The following is a 20,282-nucleotide window of genomic DNA, read 5'->3' as shown; positions in this document are numbered from 1 at the left end:
TCTTGAATTTTCCAGCTGTTGCTGCAGTAGTGTATTGTATAAAACGCACTGTATAACTCATTCACGTAAATTGACATTTATAGACACGCAATTCAACTATGAAGATTGGAATTGGCATACAAATATATTACTTCTGTAATTAACAATTGAAAGTGGAAAGATTTAAAGGTCGATCGATATATCAGCCGGCCGATTAATAATTAAAAAAAAAAATGCTGATAAGATAAATACGTGGCGTAAGTGTAATTGCACATCCGCTACAATGGGTGGCACTCTCATCACTATGGTATTAGCCTATTTTACACCAAGCAATGTTTTTTTTAAAAATATAAGACAGTATATCGGCCTCAAATTTCTGCTTACAAAATCGGCTTCATATATCGGCAAAAAATTTTTTTAGATATCAACATCGGCCTTGAAAATCCCATATATGTCAACCTCTAGACGATTTCAAGTTGGCCCTAGCGTCATTCCATTTTAATGAAAAAGTTTGGACACCCCTGAAATAGTCATTCGCCTGCTCTAATAGAAAATAAGTGCTCTGCTGCCATCTTGTGTCATCTATAAATAATTTCAAACCATTTTGTGGGGGCATAAATTTCAAGTTCCTATTGATTTATCCCCGCAAATTGGCAAGGTTCACTGCACACATATGTAGCCTGTTATGGAAATGAGTAACTTATTTTGTCCCCTAAATAATATTGATATTGTATGAGTACACAGTTTGTAAATAATACAAGATTCCAGCACATGTATAAAAATAAATTGTGCATGATTTAATTAATGAAACAAGGCATATGAATGTTTAAAATGATCAAGGTGTATTAGGGCGACGTTGCAAAGTAACAATAATGAAAAATTATTTATAAAGTTGTGAGAGATGTAATTTTTAGGGCTCCAAAGGTCATGAAAACACGGAAAATTGTGTGAATAAAGACAGATATGGTATAATTTTATGGCAAATATATTGCAAAAACAAAGCCGGTATTATGATTAACAATTTAATGATAAAAACGTTGATATACAGAGATTGTTTTTCGGACTATAAATCGCACCAGTCAAAAAATACGCAATGAAGAGCGAGAGAGAGAGAGAGAGAAAAAAAAAGTCTCACCGGAGTATGAGTCACATCTTTGGGGCCAAAAACAAGAACAAAAATGTCATCTTTAAAGCCAATTCAAAATAAAAATATATTAATATAAACAACGAACACTTTTTTTCTGCCGCTTGTAATCTGCAGGGTATGATTTTCATTTTGGTGCCATTTTGTTCAGCCCGTCTCAGTTGTTTTTATAAGTTACCATCAATGTTGACACACAGGCCTTGAGCGCCCTCTTGCAGTTTAGTATGAAAATAATTTCACACATAAGTCGCTTTAGAGTAGAAGTTGTACTGCCAGCCAAGCTATGCGGGAAAAAAAAACTGACTTAGAGTCCGAAAAACATGGTACTCCATTTTTATGATGCACAGTGACGCGGGAAGTGGGGTGCTGCAGTGCCCTCTGGTGTTGGGGAGGGGAAAAAAGTGTTTTGGTAGACTTTTTATTTTTTTCGAATTACTAAATACAACATTGAAACAATAGAGAATTTAACTTTGGGCATTAAACATATACCGTAATTTTCGCACTATAAGGCGCACCTGACTATAAGCCACAACCCACCAAATGTGACACAAAACTGCATTTGTTCATAGATAAGCCGCACTGGACTATAGGCCGCAGCTGTCCTCACTGTATCATGGGATATTTACACCTTAAGATATTAACCGGTAACGCTTCATTAGACTGTGGCATCATACGATGGTCAGAAGACCAAATGAACCACCATGAAGCTTTGAACCAATTGGCTGCTAAGCTTCACTGCTTCAAGAAGCTTCATTTGGCCATCACTGCTCCCTTGGGGGAGACAGTCAATCTCTTCTGCAACCTGCTGTCAACACTGTTGTTGTCCAACATGCCTCCTAGCATGCATTGCAGCGCAACAGATGTAAATAACAATCCAAATTCATGTTCTGTGCTAATTATTTATTCAGTTATTGTTTCATTATTGCTAGTTATGTTATTTGGTAACACTTTGACAGTGGCGCCATGCGACTGTAATTATGACATGACACTGTCATGGGCATTAACGAATGCTTATAACAGATGTCATTTAGTGTTATTCAGCAAATTAACTCACTTTTGAATGGATGTAAAAGATCTGAGCTGGACATAAATGTAGTTGGTAACATAATTTGCCAGATGACACTTAATGACATCTGTCGTAAACATTCAGTAATGCCCATGATAGTGTCATGTCATAATTATGACTGTCTTATGTCAGTCTTATGACGCTGCTGTCAAATAAAGTGTTACCAAATACCATAACAAGCAATTAATGAAACAACTGGAACAGTAACTGAATAAATAATTAGCACAGAACATGAATTTTGATTGTTATTTACATCTGTAGTGCTGCAATGCATGCTAGGAGGCATGTGTTGCCTAATAACCCCCCCCCCAAATTATCAACAAATAAGCCGCACTGGACTATAAGCCGCATGATATAAAATGAAGGAAAAAGTAGCGGCTTATAGTCCGAAAATTACGGTACGTTGAAAAAGTCTTTTTGAACATAACATGGTTGGTCACCACCTGACATCTGGCTTGGTACCAAGTTAACTGATGACAGAGGAGCCGTTAACATGGCGCAAAACAGAATTGGTGATTTTTTTTTTTCTTTACAAAAACAGCGAAATTTTTAAAATTCGAGGTCAAAGATGAAAAATTATGATTATAGTTCTATCTACCTTTGGTGTCTTCAAATACTGTAGGTTAGACATGCGTTTGTTGTTGCTGTTCAGCTGCCGCCGTGCAGAGCGCTATTGGATATTTGTGTGCAATTTATTTTAGTGTTGTGAAAAGGGCATGTTAAATTGAGCAGCGCTGATTTGCGTTATAATACTCGGGCGCTTTTATTTCCAATACAAAAAAAAACACACACTGTAGGTGAAATAGAATGCTGTCTTTGTAGTAGCCTAGTAGTAGTAGTACGTCAACTATCCAGTATGTGTGTGTACTGCAATTGTGCATGACAAATTTGGACCAAAACGACTGTTTTTGGATGGGACACACTAAAAAAGATCCTCAGCACCCCCTGCTGTGACTTCCAGCGCCCCTGAGGACACAAGTTAAAATTACTGCAAAAATAAAGTTTAATGATTTGTATCCTGCATATATAGCGTTGTAATTTTACCACAAATATGTTCCCAAAAGCAAGAATGACGTGAAAATTTCTAAATCTTTGTATTAATCTTTACTTATTACTCGGATGGGAATCGAGAACCTGTTGCGCGTGTTTCAATTCCATGGAATCGTTTGGCAGATTATTTAACGATTCTCTTATAGATTCCAAACAGTACAATCAACGTCATGGACTTTACGTATGTTACACACCGAAAAGTAAGCAAGTATCACAACATGAATGCTCCCAGTGTAACCACCCACCAAGTGTACCATGAGGTGTCGCCGCCAAGTGATAGTGGTATTCACAGGCCAAGTCATTATTCATGAGACTACTTAAAGAAATGGTGATTTTTCCAAAAAAGTCTATTAATGGGTCTATCATATTGTCGTCAAATACTCTATAAGAAAAATATAACATATATGCATCTAAAATAATCCTAAACGATTTCATTAGCAATTTTAATACTCCTGTTAGAAAGATTTCATGGGTATGTGTTCGTTCCCATAGCAGCCAGTCGGTCTCCTGTTAGTGTCCAACGTCATGCGCGCTGCGTATTCTGGGACCGAGAATAGGCGTAAGGTGGGCATTTCGAGCAGAGGACGGCCACCTGTTAGAGGAAGTAGTAATTTTTGTGCGTCCATGAACGAATGTTAGTATTTCCTCTTCATGCCATAAAGTTCTTATGATAAATTAGAGCCGTTATTAGCGCGACTGTTTCGTGTTTTTACTTTCTGCTGGTTGCTCCACTCGTCCTCGCTGCGTCGAGGAGAGCGTTGTTTACATTACATTTGTGTTCCACATTTGTTTTAGGAGGGAATGTGTTAGTTTAGCATCTCAAGATGATGTTGTACATCCGTATGACTGTACAGTGCTTAGTTTTCACCACTTTTATGCCCAAGATGACCGCACGTGCACGTGTGCTTGCGGGTTGTGCGCGCGCACTCGCGCACCCCCCCTTTATGTTCATTACACTGCGAGTCATGTATGTGTGTTATTGACTGCTTTTCAGTCAATTTGCATTGTTTATTGCATCAACACAAATTTTCTTTCTTTTCAGAACCATACACATATATCCACACATTCCAGTCTTTCACACACAGACAAATACATAAACATCTTTCCATGCATGCTCCCACCTGCTCATTGAGTGATTTTCATATCAAGTGCCATTGCCTGTATATAGTTGTGCCTTTTGCCAAGTTGTGTAAAAAGTGCCAAAGACCAACTCCACTCTACGCTCCTTATGTTCTAACCGACACCCCGAGGTGAATGAACCATAAAACATATTGAACCCAGAACCTCACACAGTCCATTAGTCCAAATTAAAATCGATAAGAGAATCGATAAAGAATCGAATCGTTAAGCAATATCGATAATAGAATCGGAATCGTAAAAATCTTATCAATTCCCATCCCTACTTATTACGTTAGGTAACAAAGAAGCGACAGGCTTTCGCGTTGTCAACCTAAGAACTGTTTGCAAAAATACAGTATGTTCATTTATAAATGTATGACATCTGTATATAATGACATAAAACTTTTATTATACGACAAAAAAATAATAGAATAAGATACAAATAAAAAAATTTAATGACAAAAACAGTTTTATAATGATTAACCGATTAGTTGAACTGTTTTGTCAAATAATCTGTAACACAATAACATTAATAATTGTTGCACCCCTCGTATAATGTTTCATGTGTGAAAGCATGTTTTTTTTCTCTTTCAAACTCCTAATAGTATGTTTTTTTTTTCTTTTATAGTTGCCCTAATACACCTTTTAAGCATAATCTCGTGGTAAAGTCTGGAATGGATTATAAACTGGATTACAAAATGTATTTGGTCTGAGTGCAAATTCACTTCAAACACACACTAAGAATATAACATGTCTTGAAAAATTCATGAATGTAATTAACAGAGTCAAACAGACAGATGTTAAAAAATATATCGACTATGTCTGAATAAGTGGAGTTATTTGAGTTTAAGTGTGCTTTGAATCCACATTGCGAGAGCGTTGATAGAGAAAACGGTTTCCTACGAGTCGGGGGGTGGGGACTCAGGGGAGGAGGTGCTCGTCTTCCCTGTGGAAGCTGCTTGCGGGACACAGGAGAGGCTGGCTGGAGCAGTTGGTGCTCTGACTTTTCAGGCTCTCCGTGGACTCAGACGACCCTGGAGGGAGACGTGCGTATGAGACGGGGGAGCCCATCGCCGATAATGAAATACCAAGCGGCGAAAAAGCGGGACAGGAGAGCCTACGTACCGCTCTTACTCCTCCATACCAATAGAGCAGGAGTCGGGGCCTAGGGCTGGTGAGAAGTGAGGACAGTGAGGAGCGCAAGGAGAGGAAATGTTAGGAAACAAAGAGGAGCACACTGCTGACGTGCAAAGCAACCGGAGTGAATTTTAAGATAGCAGAGTGGACACTTAACACCGAGGAAGCAGACACTTTCACACAATCAGTGGTTGCAAAATTAAGCTAGTAATGTATTGGCTGCTACTGACGGCGATAAACATTCAACTGACCCTCCCGCTTCATTCGGATTGGACGTCTATCGCGGTCAGTGGCACTGAAACCGATGTGCCAACTCCAGTGAGAAAGTAAAAAGAAATGCCAGGAAAAACCCACTTGAACATCTGACGTGGTGACTAGGCATGTGCCAAAAGTGCGACCACCGGGTCCCACCTGTCTCATACACAAATTTATTTTCCAGTCTTTTTAAAAGGAGTAAATCTCTCTCCCAGTAACCAGAAGCATCCATCATAACGTTGTGCATGCTTCCTTTAACGGTGTCCGGGCGGCAGACGTGTCTTGAATTTCGTTCCGCAACGAGTGGCTGTCATAAAGTTATGAGGGAAAAATCATCGTTTTTGAACCTTTATGAATTGTAATCGAATCGTCACGTGTCGAATCGCGATGCATGTAATAATTCTTTTTTTTTACCCATATATCTCATTTTTTTACCCATATACCTCAAAATACCACATTTTAGAGCAGTGGTCCACAAACTTTTTCCTGTGAGGGCCACATAACTTTTCCCTTCTCTGATGAGGGGCCAGGTCAGTTTGTAACAGAAAAACTGTGATGATTGCAGGAGTGCCTAAATGTAAAAATTTATTGTTTTTCAGAAAGCCACAATCAAATAACCCTTTCTGGATTCTTCACGGAAAAAAAGTAAATAAAATAAAACGAATTACAATATAATATAATAAAAGATGTCCCGATCGATCGGGTCCGATCACGTCATTTTCAAAGTATCAGAATCGGCAAAAAAATATCGGACATGCCTTTTTTTAATATATATATATATATTTATTAATTAAATCGTTTTCTAATTGTATTTAACGTTACAGACAAAATGTCTTACACTCTTCCAGAGTCTTTAGTTTTGGCTTAAAGTAGGGCTATCAAAATTTATCACGTTAACGACGGTAATTAATTTTTTTTTAATTAATCACGTTAAAATATTTAATGCAATTAACGCATGCGTTGCATGAACCACTCACGTATTGTAGCATTCAATCTATACTGGCGCCGTTTTACCTATATAGAGAGCTAAAAGGCAGCGTATAATGAGTAGAGTGAATTTTGGCAGTCTTTCTAGCCTTTCTTTAAATGGCTAAAGCAATCCCTCTCTCAAGAATTAGAAATATCATGGGAAGCAATGTGGGGAAGAAAGGTAGTAGTTGATCTTTTTCTTAACATCCTCTGTTAATTCCCAACGCAGAGAAGATATATCAATTGGTGCCACTACGCACAGTAATGGTTGCACTTCCCATCATGCATTTGGGCAGAACAGTTAAATGGCTACAGTATCATTTACTGAAAGCTCAACAAATACACTAGATGGCAATATTTAGTCACAATATACAAAGTCACATTTATCCTTTAAGAATTACAAGTCTTTCTATCTGTGGATCCCTCTCACAGAAAGAATGTTAATAATGTAAATGCCATCTTGAGGATTTATTGTCATAATAAACAAATACAGTACTTATGTACTGTATGTTGAATGTATATATTCGTCCGAGTTTTTTTTTTTTTCTTAATGCATTGCCAAAATGTATATGATCGGGAAAAATTATCGGGAATGATTGGAATTGAATCGGGAGCAAAAAAAAAAAGCAATCGGATCGCGAAATATCGGGATCGGCAGGTACTCAAACTAAAACGATCGGGAGCAAAAAAACATGATCGGAACAACCCTAAATATAAATATAAATATAATATAATATAATATAATGACACTATTAATTAAATAGATAATAACCAAATAACCCTCTCTGGGTTCTTCACAGAAAAAAGCCAGGAAATAAATAACACTATTGGAAAAAAAAAAAAAGAAAAAAAAAATTGTTCAAGGGGCCGGACCAAATGTGGAGGCGGGCCGTATGCGGCCTGTGGGCCAAAGTTTGGGGACCCCTGTTTTAGAGCTATAATTGCAATACCTTGATACTGTAAAACTGTTGTATTTTTGCCTAAGGTTATCATACCGTCAAAATCTCATACCGGCACATGCCTAGTGGTGACATGCTGCCGACTTGCATGTAAAAAGACCTTGAATGTGCCACATCCTCAGTCATTGGAGGGTGTGCACATTTGTGCAACCACAATTATTTTGAGGCGCTGATTTCTACTTCCATTCTGGAAGGAATGTTAGCAGTACTTCTCGCACATGATAAATAAAGGTCGTCTGTCCCTTTAGGAAATATTCTCAGTTGAATTGAAGAGGTTAGAGTTTGGTCAATCAAAATAACGGATTACCCTTAAGAATTCTAAGAAATACAAAGTCTGGTTATTTGCTGCGTCTCTCACCAGGCAACGACAGCTCGCCCGGAGGGTCGCTCTCCGTTTTGGTCAAACTGCTGCGTTCGCTTGCGCAGTCCTGGAGGATGTCAGCGCCGGCATGTATCCTGTCCTCTGTGGCGTGCATAAAAAAGTCACTTAAAATATCAGAACACTAATGTGAATTCAACCAACTCACCGTCATCTGGGGACAGAGAATCCGCTACATCCTCGGTTGCGGTGGCCTATGGCAAAGAATGACTGACTGTTAGTTTTTTTTGTGTTGAAGATGAAAACGTGGGAGTGAGGGATGCTGACTTACATCTGTAGGAGCAGGACTGCTAGACAGGAGCGTGTGTGGCTGAGCGTCCGACATCTCTGACAGCTTCTCTTCATCCTCCTCCTGGATGGGAGAAGATGGCGACCTCAGAGTGCTGAGGGAGAGAAACAATTAAGTGCCCAGAGAGACTCTTCATTCGCATTGATATCATTTATGTAAGGCTAGATGTCTTAAGACGGAGTCGGCAGTGTAGTGAACTGGCGGCCATCTTGCAACAAGGGACGTAATGCGAGTGATTTATGTCAAGTTACTAGCTGAATTCTTTCCAGATTTACAAACAGTTTGGTTTATGACCAACTGTGGTAAAATGGCTGGAACAGTTTTAATGTGCCACCTGGGACTTTAGTGTACTCCCATTTTGGTTTTTCATATTGTGTTGCTTATTCAGAGAATGCAGCTGGACAGAAAAGATTTTGGGGTGCAACGGGAAAGAAAGAACAAAGAGAATAGTGATATAAAAAAATAATTGAATATACACGCTACCTAATGTACGTAGCGTTGGTATCTCAATTAGGGATGTGACAATATATAGAAATGGTGATTTATCGCGATATACTTAGTATCCCAAAAGGTTATCGATATGCTTTTGCCAAGAAACAATATAAAGTTTTAAAAAGGTGTCACTGTTTGGGGGAATAAAAAGGAAACAAAAGGTTGCTAAGCTTGCTACCAAAATCTTCCACTAAAATAGTGTCAAGTGTTATTGGTTGCATTTAACAGCGCTAGACGTCCAATTCATTTTGACTGAGATGCTCAAAGTTGAATTGGACGTCTAGTGCTGTCAATGGCACTGAAACCAGAGCATTCACAGCCAGTCTTTTGTGGGCACTTACAGGTCACTTCCTGTTCATTTCAGGGCATTTGCAAGTTACTTCCGGTTGATTTTGAGTCACTTTCTGTTCATTTGAGGACATTCCCGGGTCACTTCCAGCTCAGTAACCCAAAATCAACAGGAAGCGATCTGTTAATGACCCAGAAATAACTCAAAATCAACCGGAAGTGACCAAAAATCATTATACAGGTAGTCCCTGAATTTCGAACGAGTTCTTTTCCTACGCTGGCAATGTACAGTGTATCACAAAAGTGAGTACACCCCTCGCATTTCTGCAGATATTTAAGTATATCTTTTCATGGGACAACACTGACAAAATGACCCTCTGACACGATGAAAAGTAGTCTGTGTGCAGCTCATATAATAGAGTTCATTCATTTTCCCCTCAAAATAACTCAAAATATAGCCATTAATATCTAAACCTCTGGCAAGAAAAGTGAGTACACCCCTTAGAAACTACGTACATCCCTCAATGTCCAAATTGAGTACTGCTTGTCGTTTCCCCTTCAAAATGTCATGTGACTCGTTACAGGAGTGCTGTCAGCATTGCTGCAGAGACTGAAGAGCTGGGGGGGGGGGTCAGCCTGTTAGTGCTCAGACCATACGCCGTACTCTACATCAAATGGTGTGCATGGCTGTCACCCAGGGGTGAAAGTGGCTAGAATTTCTTGGCGGAACTCCCCGACGTGAAGGTCACCATGGAGCCAGAAATTTTATTATTTATTTTTTTCTTTAATTTTTTTGGGGGAAGGGGGTCAAACCTCTTAAACTTCTGAAATGCAAAGAAAACCGTTTTAGCACCGTTATTTCTATAACACATACAAAAACTGATTTTCATTCAAAATTGTATTTTTTCAATGATTTGCAAAATAAAAGTTAACAAAAACAGCAGTAACCCCAACCTCCATCTCCTAATTTTTATTTTCCCTCATTTCCTCATATACTAAATTCCAAATCTCAATTTTAACTGCTTAAGAACATAGGGTGTATATTAAAATAAAGTTAATGTAAACATTCTATTTTTTTTAAAATAATAAAGATATAAGTAACATTCATTCAGAAAAATAAGTACAAACGACTTATATTATGCAGAGTGAAATGGAATATATTTTGAAGATCACACAAACATTGACTTTTTTAAATCATAAGGAAATGAATAAGTAGCCTAACATAGGCCTGTCGCGATAACAAATTTTAGTGTGCGATAATTATTCTCATAAATTATTGCGATATGCGATATTATTGCGCCCCCCCAATTTTTTTTTAACCAATTTACAATAAGACAGTGCGAATACAGTATATATTAATAGATCAAGTACAACCATTTAAACACAATAAATATTTACTCTTAAATTCAAATATACTTTTTAAGAAATCACGACTAAAAACAATAGACCCTGCCTCTTAAGTAAAAAACAACAATATTGATACCGCACAGAAACACAGAATAAATAAAATGTGTTTAAAAAAAAAAAAATTGCACTTAATAATTTAAGCATTTAGGAAAATGAAAACATTTCCCGTCATAGCTTCTGCAATGGTGTTTGTTCTATAGGGATGCAACGATACAGTTAAGTCATGGTTCGGTACGAATTTTGATACGGGGGACACGATTTTCGATCCGATTCAATACATTTAATGCTCTGTAAAAAAAAAAAAACAATTGTATTTTTTGTTTCTTTTTTTTTTTTTTTTTTTTTGCTAATGAGCAAAAATTAAATTGCCATCATATAAACATGCATTTTAGTGCATAATATTTACGTGCTTACTTCTTACTGATATGAAAAAAATTTGTATAAAAGTGCTGAGAACAATATTTACTGTTTGTAAAGTGAGGCAGGGCACACTGTTGATTGCTACAGCTCTCTTAGCAGCCAGGTTTACTACATGAGCAAGACATCCTATTTATGGTCCGAATCCATCTGTGTCACGTACTGAATTAACAATATTTGCAACATTATCTATAGTCACTGGTATGGATTGACTTAACCTCATGTGACAAATGACAGTTTAGAATTCATCGATGTAGTATATGGACTACGTGTCCCATAATCACTCTGGGCTCACGTAGCCAATGGCATGGGCCGTAGCACATCTAGTTTGCCATTGCATGATATCTAGTGAGTGCGCGCAACCGCGCATTAAAAAAGTTAGCAAGCGCCGCTGGAGTCACGTCTGCTCATTACTACACCAGCATATGACGGCTTTCATAAACAGGACGGGTTTGAAGCACAGCGCTCTTAATTTCATTCAGCTGTTCGTTGTCAAAGTGAGGTTATTCGTAGCAGCCAAGTCGGTAACAATGTTTTGGCGGAGTTCGTTGTAAATATCCAGCGTTGTGTCGAAAAATAGCCGCCCCGCGTGAAATGTCACTCCTGACGGGAGCGCCCACACGTCAACAACACCGGCGCGCCATATATGGTCCACAGTCACTCCTGAGCGCTGACGCGGCCGGTATACATTGAACAATAGGATATAGTGGGAACAATTGGCTAGTTTTTGCCGGACCTGGAACGAAGATGCATTTTGCGCAGTTGGTAACGAACTTTTAACAACACGTCTGCCGCACGTGCGCACACACGTGCACGCGAGGCGATAAATCGCAGCGGAAAAATTACCGCCTTCATTTTTATATATCGCGCGATAAATGGAATTATTGCATATTGCAACAGGCTTAGCCTAACATAAATGAACAAATTAGGGCTGTCAAAATTATCGCGTTAACGGGCGGTAATTATTATTTTTAATTAATCACGTTAAAATATTTGACACAATTAACGCACAAGCCCCGCTCAAACAGATTAAAATGACAGTACAGTGTCATGTGCACTTGTTACTTGTGTTTTTGGAGTTTTGCCGCCCTCTGCTGGGCGATTCATTTTTTGGTTTTCAGCACCATGAGAATTGGTGGTGCTGAACAATGGCGAGCTACTAGTTTATTTTTTGTTTGAAAATTTTACAAATTTGATTAAAACGAAAAAATTGAGGGGTTTTAATATAAAATTTCTATAACTTGTACTAACATTTATCTTTTAAGAACTACAAGTCTTTCTATCCATGGATCGCTTTAACAGAATGTTAATAATGTTAATGCCATCGTTGATTTACTGTTTATATAATAAACAAATGCAGTACTTACCTGTATATAAAGTATGTTGAATGTATATATCCGTCTTGTGTCTTATCTTTCCATTCCAACAATAATTTGCAGAAAAATATGGCATATTTTATGGATGGTCTGAATTGTCTTTAAGATCGAGGATCCCTTTAATACTTTTTTACCTGTCAGGTGATTTGCTGACTTTGCCTTTCTGCAGACCGCCGTCGCTCAGATGCTCCGGAGAACCCAGCTGCCGACTGCCATCACCACCCGAGAAGTTTATATCGTCGTAGAGAGGCGCAGAGGGGACAGCGGGCGACACGGATCGCAGGCCATTCAGGGCCTCCAAGAGAGAGACGGGCTCAAAACCCGGCGGGACTGAGTCGGTGCCCTGTGAGATAACCGTGAAAAATAAGAGCCTTGCAAAGCGAGAGATTTGAACGAAAACATGGACGACAACATTGTCCACGTTGAGTTTTCAGTATGTACCGAGTGCTCATCGTGGTCCATCGTCTGCGCTAGAACAGGACTGAAGGACACAGGCGAGAGCGTGCCAGGCTTTTTCCGTACAGCTCGAATCTGCAACAAGGCCCTGAAAGCTGCATCAGGGAAATAGGGGTTCAGTCAAGACTCCACAGCCCCACTAAAAATAAAAATGACCCCACTCACGCAGTCTGCAGATGGGACAGTTGTTAGCTTGGTAGCGCAAGGTGTCGGCGCAGGAGTTGCACAGGCACAGATGTCTGCATGGCAGGATGAGCGTGTCCCGCAGGTCCGATAAACACACCACGCACTCGTTGCTGTTGTCGCTATTCTCGTCGTCGGATGGCTGCAGAGAAGTGAATTTTTTTTTTTTTTTTTTTAAAACAATTCATGTCTGACTTCTGCATCTACCTTTGTTTCTTGGTTGTTTTTGTTCTCGATGCCATAGATCTCCTGCAGGAGGTAGCTGACACGGTCGACCTATAGACAACAGAATGAAAGGTGAAAATTTAGCCTAGTGAAAAATGGAGAAATGATTGGTTGATGTTTAGATGGGATAAAAGTAAAAACAAAGGGTTTAAGAAAAAAGGCGCACCAGTGCAACAAATGCAAAAAGTAAGTGTGGAGCCTTGAAAATGTTCAATTTTTCCTAATATCGTTCAGGTTTAATTTGTACTTATTAAAAAAAAAAATATTATTAAAGGTAACAAGTGACAAAATAATGCAGAAATACAATGGCATTGCCAAAATATACAAAAATACTGTACAGTCCCTGACAAAAGTCTTGTCGCTTATCCATTTTGTAGAAACAACTGCTAATAACCTGACTTTTAATTATTCAATTGGTTTCAGAAATGGCTCATATGAAAGCTAAGACCCTCCCAAATGATGTTGAATGTACAAAAATATATTTGTTTCGATTAAAAAAAAGATTTATCATTTAATGAAGACATAAAGGTCAATTTTTTTTGCCAAAAAAGTTTTGTCGCCTACAGAAAGTAGTGTGAAAATTGGACAAAAAATGTACTTCAAAAACAAAAATATGTTACCTAACATAAGTGAATTAAGTAGTGGTGCTGTGAGATCCAAATTTAATATTTTGTATGACTTCCATGGGCTTCGGCAAGGATTCATACGAGTTATTGATGAAGTCATCAAAGAAAGCAGTCTTGCATGCCTCCCAGAGTTCATCAACATTCTTGGGTTTCGTCTTCCATGCTTCCTCTCTGGGAAATCTGGGAGGCATGCAAGACTGCTTTCTTTTATGTTCCTGATGACATACAACCATTCACGCACACGCTCATACCTACGGACAATTTAAAGTGTTCAATCAGCCCACCACGCATGTTTTTGGGATGTGGGAGGAAACTGGAATTCCCAGAGAAACCCCACACAGGCACGGGGAGAACATTGGCCAGAGCCCGGGATTGAACCCTAGATCTCAGAACTGTGAGGTGGACGTGCTAACCATTCAGCCCCCATGGAAGTCTCACAATATATTAAATTTGGATCTCACCGCACCACTACTTAATTCGATTATGTTATGTAACATATTTTTGTATTTGAAGTACAATTTTTGTTCAATTTTCACACTACTTTCTCTAGGCGACAAAACTTTTGTCTTGCCAATATTTGACCTTTATGTCTTCATTAAATGATAAATCTTTTTTCAGTGAAACAAATATATTTTTGTACATTCAACATCATTTGGGAGGGTCTTAGCTTTCATATGAGCCATTTCTGAAACCAATTGATTAATTAACAGTTAGGTTATTAGCAATTGTTTCTACAAAATGGATAAGCGACATGACTTTTGTCAGGGACTGTAGAATACAATACATTTTGATTGAATTGCCCTCTATTCCCTGTCAAAATTTCCCCTTGATCAAACGTTTTACCCCGAAACGTACAATTTGCTTCTGCTTCAGTGGCTTGACAGAGAAACTCCCATCGACGTGCTGCGAGGGGAATAAAAAGCACAATACAAATGTGTGTTAGGGTCATTTGAAGAATTTTTTTCTCAACGTGAATGATTATCATAATCTGGACGTACTCGTTCAAAGGCCGCCAAAAGTACATGAGCGTGTCCGAGGCACTCTTGGAAAGAAAGCATTGGTTAGCATTTAATTAACTGTGTTTATGAGTATGTGTTGTAGCGTATAAGCCGCTGTTAAACCTACCGTCCCCTTCATCGACCACAGCTTGGATGACCATGGGAAACACACCTCGGTCGAGGTCAAAATTGAGCTATTTATTTAAAAAAAAAAAAAAAAAAACATTTAAGCATGGTTGTATTGGTAAAGGACAAATAATGTTGCGAGTGCAGACACTGACGTCTTCCTCTTTCCACTCGCTGAAGTCGATCTTGAAAGACGGCATGGAGAATTGTTGGCTAACCCCCCTTTTGTAATGGACCGTCTCCGAGGCCATAGATGCGTCCTTCGGGCTGTACCTTCATGGAACATTGGCGTAAACGAGAGTTAGTTGTGAACTCACGGTCATCTTAATGGAACATGATGATCACCGATGTTACTGTGTTTTTCATTATTATTGCTCACAGGTTAAAAACGTATTGTTCTTAAACAGGTTTCCCTTAAAAAAGTGACCACAAAGTGGAGTAGGTTTAATCTCATTCAGTTTCATACAATACGAATTCTTACACGGCCATCCCGTTGGAGAATTCCTCAAAGGCCTGACAGTAAAGTGTGATGGCCACCCGAGCGTCAGAATCGAAGGTAAATTCCACGCCATACTGAACCTTTGGTTTTCCACCCTCCTCCACCGGCGTGTCTGAGTCGTCTTTATACCTGTGGACCACAGGTTTTGACATTGACAGCCATCAGGCGTGAGAGATTTAACAGTTTTTCTTACCTGACCAAACGCAATGAATCCTTGCGAATGTTCACCAGACTCCTGAGGGTTTTTACTGGCTCGTGGGGAGCAGGCGTGACATAAGGGAACTAGAAGTAGATTAATCGTTATCATTGCACTTGATCTGACATGCTTCATACTGATTTAATTTGTAGTACAGTGTAATCAAGGGCGTAGGTTTGGTCTCAACATTGATAGGGACGATGTAACAGCATAACCTGCATGCACACTTTTTGCTCGGAATGGGACATAAATAAGACCAAACAGATTGGGTGAACGGGGGTCAGGGCTACATTTCTCACGAATATGAACCTAATCAACTCATTTTCTCACAAAAACGTATAAATACATTCTATTTTTTAATTGTTTCAGTGTCCCAAAGACGTGTAATGTTTTTTTCACAAGAGACATCTCTAGGTTCTGACGCTACTTAGCTCCAAAGCACAATGCTGAAAATCCATTTTAAAGAAATAAAACTGGCCACTGGAGAGCAGTAGTGCATTTGGTAAGACCCGCAACCCGATTCAATGGAACAAACGGCCGGGCCGCATGGCCAGGGCCCCGGCGGAAGACGACCGAACGGACGACCAGGAGGACGTCCAGGACGCCAGGCGCGGGAAGTGCGAGCAGGACGACCGAGAGAACGTCCGGGACACCAGACGACGAACGACCAAGTGCAACGACCAGGAAGAAGTCCAGGATGCCAGGCGGCGGATGACTGAGCAGAACAACTGGGAGGACACCCGGGATGCCATGCGCTGAACGACTGAGCAGAGCGACCAGGACCACCAGTGCAGCGGACGATGCCGTTGAGTCCGTGCTGCTTGCCGAGCAGAGCCCGCGCCGCCGTGCTCGGCCGGTCGCGTCCCCCGCTACCCTCCAGTGTCCCGCGACTCAGCCGGAAACACGCATGGTCAGACCAGTTCCCCCCCAGGAACACAACATGCCCCACACAAATCCCCAGGCGAACTCCACCACGAGGCAGTGGTCACCACAAAAGAAAGACTAAAAAAAAAATCCATCTTGATGAGACAGGCAGCGATGAGGGAAAAGTTTACCACAACGTCATCTTTAAGTTCAATAGTTTAGTTATGTGTAAATAAATTGTTACTTTGCTATCAAAAGCTCTATTTGTCTTGTTGTTTAGGTTATTTTGTAGAAAGGGAAACATTATTCAGATGTTTGGGATGTCACAAAAGCAAAAAATTGCTGTGTTAAAGTCAAAGTTATGTTTGAAATGTATGCTTTTACAAAAAGCTCAATTTCTCCGTTTTTTTTCATCAGAAATTGGAGAATTGCTCAAACTAAGCTATTTTGTAATGCTGATTTCTAAAGAATGGAAAAAGACATGAACTTTTTCATCCTGCTGAAAGAAGAGAATATAATCTTTCCATCCAAATCCAGTCAAACGGCCAGGAGCGAAGGGGGTTGCACCGGTGAAAATGGCTGGGAGCGAATGAGTTAATTGATTGGTTAAATCAGGCGTGCTCATTACGTCGATCACGATCGACTAGTCAATCGCAACGCTAGTGTGGGTAGCTCGCGGCATCCCAAGATTTTTTTTTTTTTAATGTACATAGTTAATTATGATTATGTTGCGTGTATGTTGGGTTGTGTGAGCAACGTATGAGTTTATGCAGCACCCCTCTCTCTCTCTAAGTAGCTTCTTGCTCACGTTATTCTGGTTCTATAGTTTCTAGCAGAGTTCACTATATTTGCCAGTTTAATTAACGTTAACTATAGAAAACACAGACCGAAGGAAATTTCTCTCTAAGCAGCTTCCTCCTCGAGTTTTGCAGGTTAGCAAGTTCACACAGTTTAATGTTATGCTAACTCTGATGCAGGTCGGACTTTTAGTAGCAAAAATAGTGGTGTTTCCCCCTCCTCCACAACACTGGCGTCTTTTGAAATTACTTCCAGTGGCTGCTGCTGGCCAAAAAAACTCCAAACTTCCCTCCTCTTCGAAGGAGGCGGCATGTTGTCGACATAGGGGCTGCGCAAGTGCAAGGGTGTGTCGGGGGCGGGTGAAGTCATCAGCCAATCAAACGTGTGTTTGAAGGGGAAAAAAAATGGACCGGCACATTCAGCAAGTGAGATGGGGTAAATGTAAGTTTAAACATAATGAAAATAATTCACTTAATAATTGCCTATATAACTGAGCCCATTATATAATGCATGTAAGTTTGCTTAAAAGTTTGTGGAGACAATTTGAGCATCCTGACAAGTTGGTAGTGTTATGTCCCTACCATCCCTATGCAAACCTACACCCTTGAGTGTAATTGTAAAGTGTAAAACAGCTGGGCTCACCTGCACTGGCCTATTTCCCAAGAAATTTAAGTCCATATTCTCTCCAAACAGGTACCCCTCGGGATGGGGCGTGTCAAACTTCTCCCCTCCCATGAAGAAGTGGCTCGCAAAATAATTCCCTTTGAAAGAAAATTAGATCGATCATATTACAAACATAATAACAGCAATTTTGATGAAACTGGCCTTCGTCCATAGGAATATACCCCAAACGGTATAGTATCCTAAAACCTTTTCCCTGTACAGTTGTGTAACCCTTTCATGCACGAATTATGATTTTTTTTTTTTTTTTTTACTCAATGGCTGCCATTGACGGAGCTAGACGTCCAATCCATTTGGACTGGGAGGGGCGAATGAACGTTCGCTTAAACTATCAACGACTTACCAGATTTAGGGGGGAAACGATAGGCCGAGTTAGCTTGGATGTCGATATCCTCCACACCAGCAATTCTGCGACTCAGGATGGAGCCCATCTTCGTCTTCCTCCGCCGCCTAGCAGAAGGTTAGCGAGGAGCAAAGACGGCAAACGGTGCGTCAACAGTGCTGAGTCGTGACAACCACACTCGGACAACACGAACGAGGGATGAAACTGTTTGCTAAATACAATTCGATTTAATTCGACATCGCGATTGTTTTGACGCGAGAGACGGGACAAACGGGAACCTAGCACAGGGCGAGCTATTGTTTTGCCGAGGAGATGCTAACGTTAGCGCAGAGTGGCGCAACCTGATTGGCTGACTCCTTGGCTGCACTTCCTGGATGGGAGCGTTCACTTTATTGTAGCCTGGCGCCCGTAAAAAAGGGCGGTGCGGGGGGGGGGTGAGGTGTCAACGGGAGGTCAAGTGGAGAAGTAGGCATGCGTATCTTAGTTTAAAAGATTAAAAAAAAAAAAAAAAAAAAAAAAAAAATATATATATATATATATATATATATATATATATATATATATATATATAAAATAAAAGGTTAATTAATTATTAACCCTTTGTTTCTGTACAAATTAGCACAATATTGAATAATGTAATTCCAGAAACCTGACACAATTGTATAAAATACGTGTTTTATTGCTCATGATTGTTGTTATTAGTGAACTTTTTTGCACTGGGGAAACAAAAAAGATTCCGTTGGGAATTTGAGCCCATATTTTCAAGGTGGCATCCTAAAGGCGTTCTAGTCTCTTCTATTGAATTATTATTGTATTCTATTGTAACGGTTGGACTAAACCTTCCAAGCAAAAAACCACTGTCACGTGATTGGTGACGTCAAAGCAGTTTCAGGACAATAAAGCTTCAGACGTCATCAGTCACGTGACAGCTGTCATTCGATAATAGCAAGTAATGACTGTCAATGACAATGACAAAGCGCCGACACTTTTGCTGTGACTCCCACCATTCTGAGAGTGGGGTGGTGCATTCAGGGGCCGCATACTGCGTAGGAAGCTAGGCAGTAGAGGAAGGGCAAGGGCACTGCACGAAGCGACTACCGAAGGGAGGCCTCCTCGGGAGCAAAATACCCAAATCTTACTACAGTAGGCTACTGTACTTTCAAATTTACAATCTGTAGGAATTTAATAAAATTTTAACCTCAACTTTTGAAAGTAATGTTTTTATCACATCACCTGAATATATTACTTTACAACATTACAATATTAACAGTCCAAGATTTTATCCTAATATTGACGTTTTGGTGTAATATGGTGAACACATACAAATAAGTAAACTCTTTCCGTTAAAACGTGTATGGAATTCTAATACTTTTAAAGTATTAAAGTAAAAAGTTATTACAGTTCTAAAACTTAAACGTTATTTCTACAGTAGATATCGCTATTTGAAATTGATTAATTTTAGCTACTTTAGCTTCAGCACGCATAGTTTTCTGGGCAAGGTTAGTTGTGAAGATATGAGTAAAGTATTTATTTTATTCTTTTTTATTTTATTTTATTTTTATTTTTTTAAATTAGCAAAGTGTAATAAGGTGTACACTTCCAAATCGTTGCAAAATGGCTGAAATGGAGTCCTTGAGTTTTTTTTTTTTTTTTGGGTGTTTTTTTTTTTAAATAGATACAGGAACAGTAAAGACATGGATTTACATATAAACAAATACATTAAATAAATAATATAAAATAAGAAAATGATAATATATGTATGTAATTAAATACATAAGTAAGAATAATACATAATATAACAGAGGTTACAAATATACAAACTATACTAACAGAAGCAAAATTAGTCAAAAAATATTTGTAGTTATTCACACAAACTATATTAACAGAAGCAAAATTAGTCAAAAAATATTTGTAGTTATTCACACTTGAATAAAGTGCCCTTCTGGTTTTCATGAATTGGG

General features: G+C 39.3%; 1 protein-coding gene across 2 annotated transcripts; it reads right to left on the bottom strand.

Annotated features, from left to right (window-relative positions):
- Window positions 1-4,655: 4,655 nt before the first annotated feature.
- mgrn1b (mahogunin, ring finger 1b) lies at window positions 4,656-18,669 on the bottom strand. Of its 2 annotated transcripts, XM_057817190.1 has the most exons (17): window positions 18,322-18,669; window positions 17,940-18,058; window positions 15,633-15,721; window positions 15,422-15,568; window positions 15,096-15,213; window positions 14,942-15,008; window positions 14,815-14,858; window positions 14,672-14,719; window positions 13,173-13,241; window positions 12,948-13,107; window positions 12,768-12,877; window positions 12,461-12,669; window positions 8,329-8,440; window positions 8,206-8,251; window positions 8,037-8,141; window positions 5,484-5,529; window positions 4,656-5,392 (listed from the first exon to the last, which is right to left on the bottom strand). In XM_057817190.1, exons 1-16 carry the CDS (start codon window positions 18,407-18,409, stop codon window positions 5,489-5,491), a joined length of 1,572 nt encoding a protein of 523 aa, XP_057673173.1. In that variant the 5' UTR covers window positions 18,410-18,669; the 3' UTR covers window positions 4,656-5,392; window positions 5,484-5,488. The 2 variants fall into 2 exon arrangements, with proteins under 2 accessions (XP_057673173.1, XP_057673172.1); XM_057817189.1 differs by lacking the exon at window positions 5,484-5,529.
- Window positions 18,670-20,282: the final 1,613 nt, after the last annotated feature.

The sequence above is a fragment of the Corythoichthys intestinalis genome, chromosome 16 (genome assembly GCF_030265065.1).
Source record: "Corythoichthys intestinalis isolate RoL2023-P3 chromosome 16, ASM3026506v1, whole genome shotgun sequence".
Lineage (NCBI taxonomy): Eukaryota > Metazoa > Chordata > Actinopteri > Syngnathiformes > Syngnathidae > Corythoichthys > Corythoichthys intestinalis.
This window is presented reverse-complemented; position numbering and strand designations above follow the sequence as displayed.

Bases quoted from the DNA above. Each gene is read 5' to 3' on its own strand.
- mgrn1b (XM_057817189.1), bottom strand. From the start codon at position 18,409: ATGGGCTCCATCCTGAGTCGCAGAATTGCTGGTGTGGAGGATATCGAC. The intron at 15,214-15,421 runs GTAAGAATTCGT...TGTTCCATGAAG, and splicing joins TTCTCCAACGGGATGGCCGT to GTACAGCCCGAAGGACGCAT. The intron at 8,441-12,460 runs GTAAAAAAGTAT...TCTCTCCCTCAG, and splicing joins GTCAGCAAATCACCTGACAG to CACTCTGAGGTCGCCATCTT.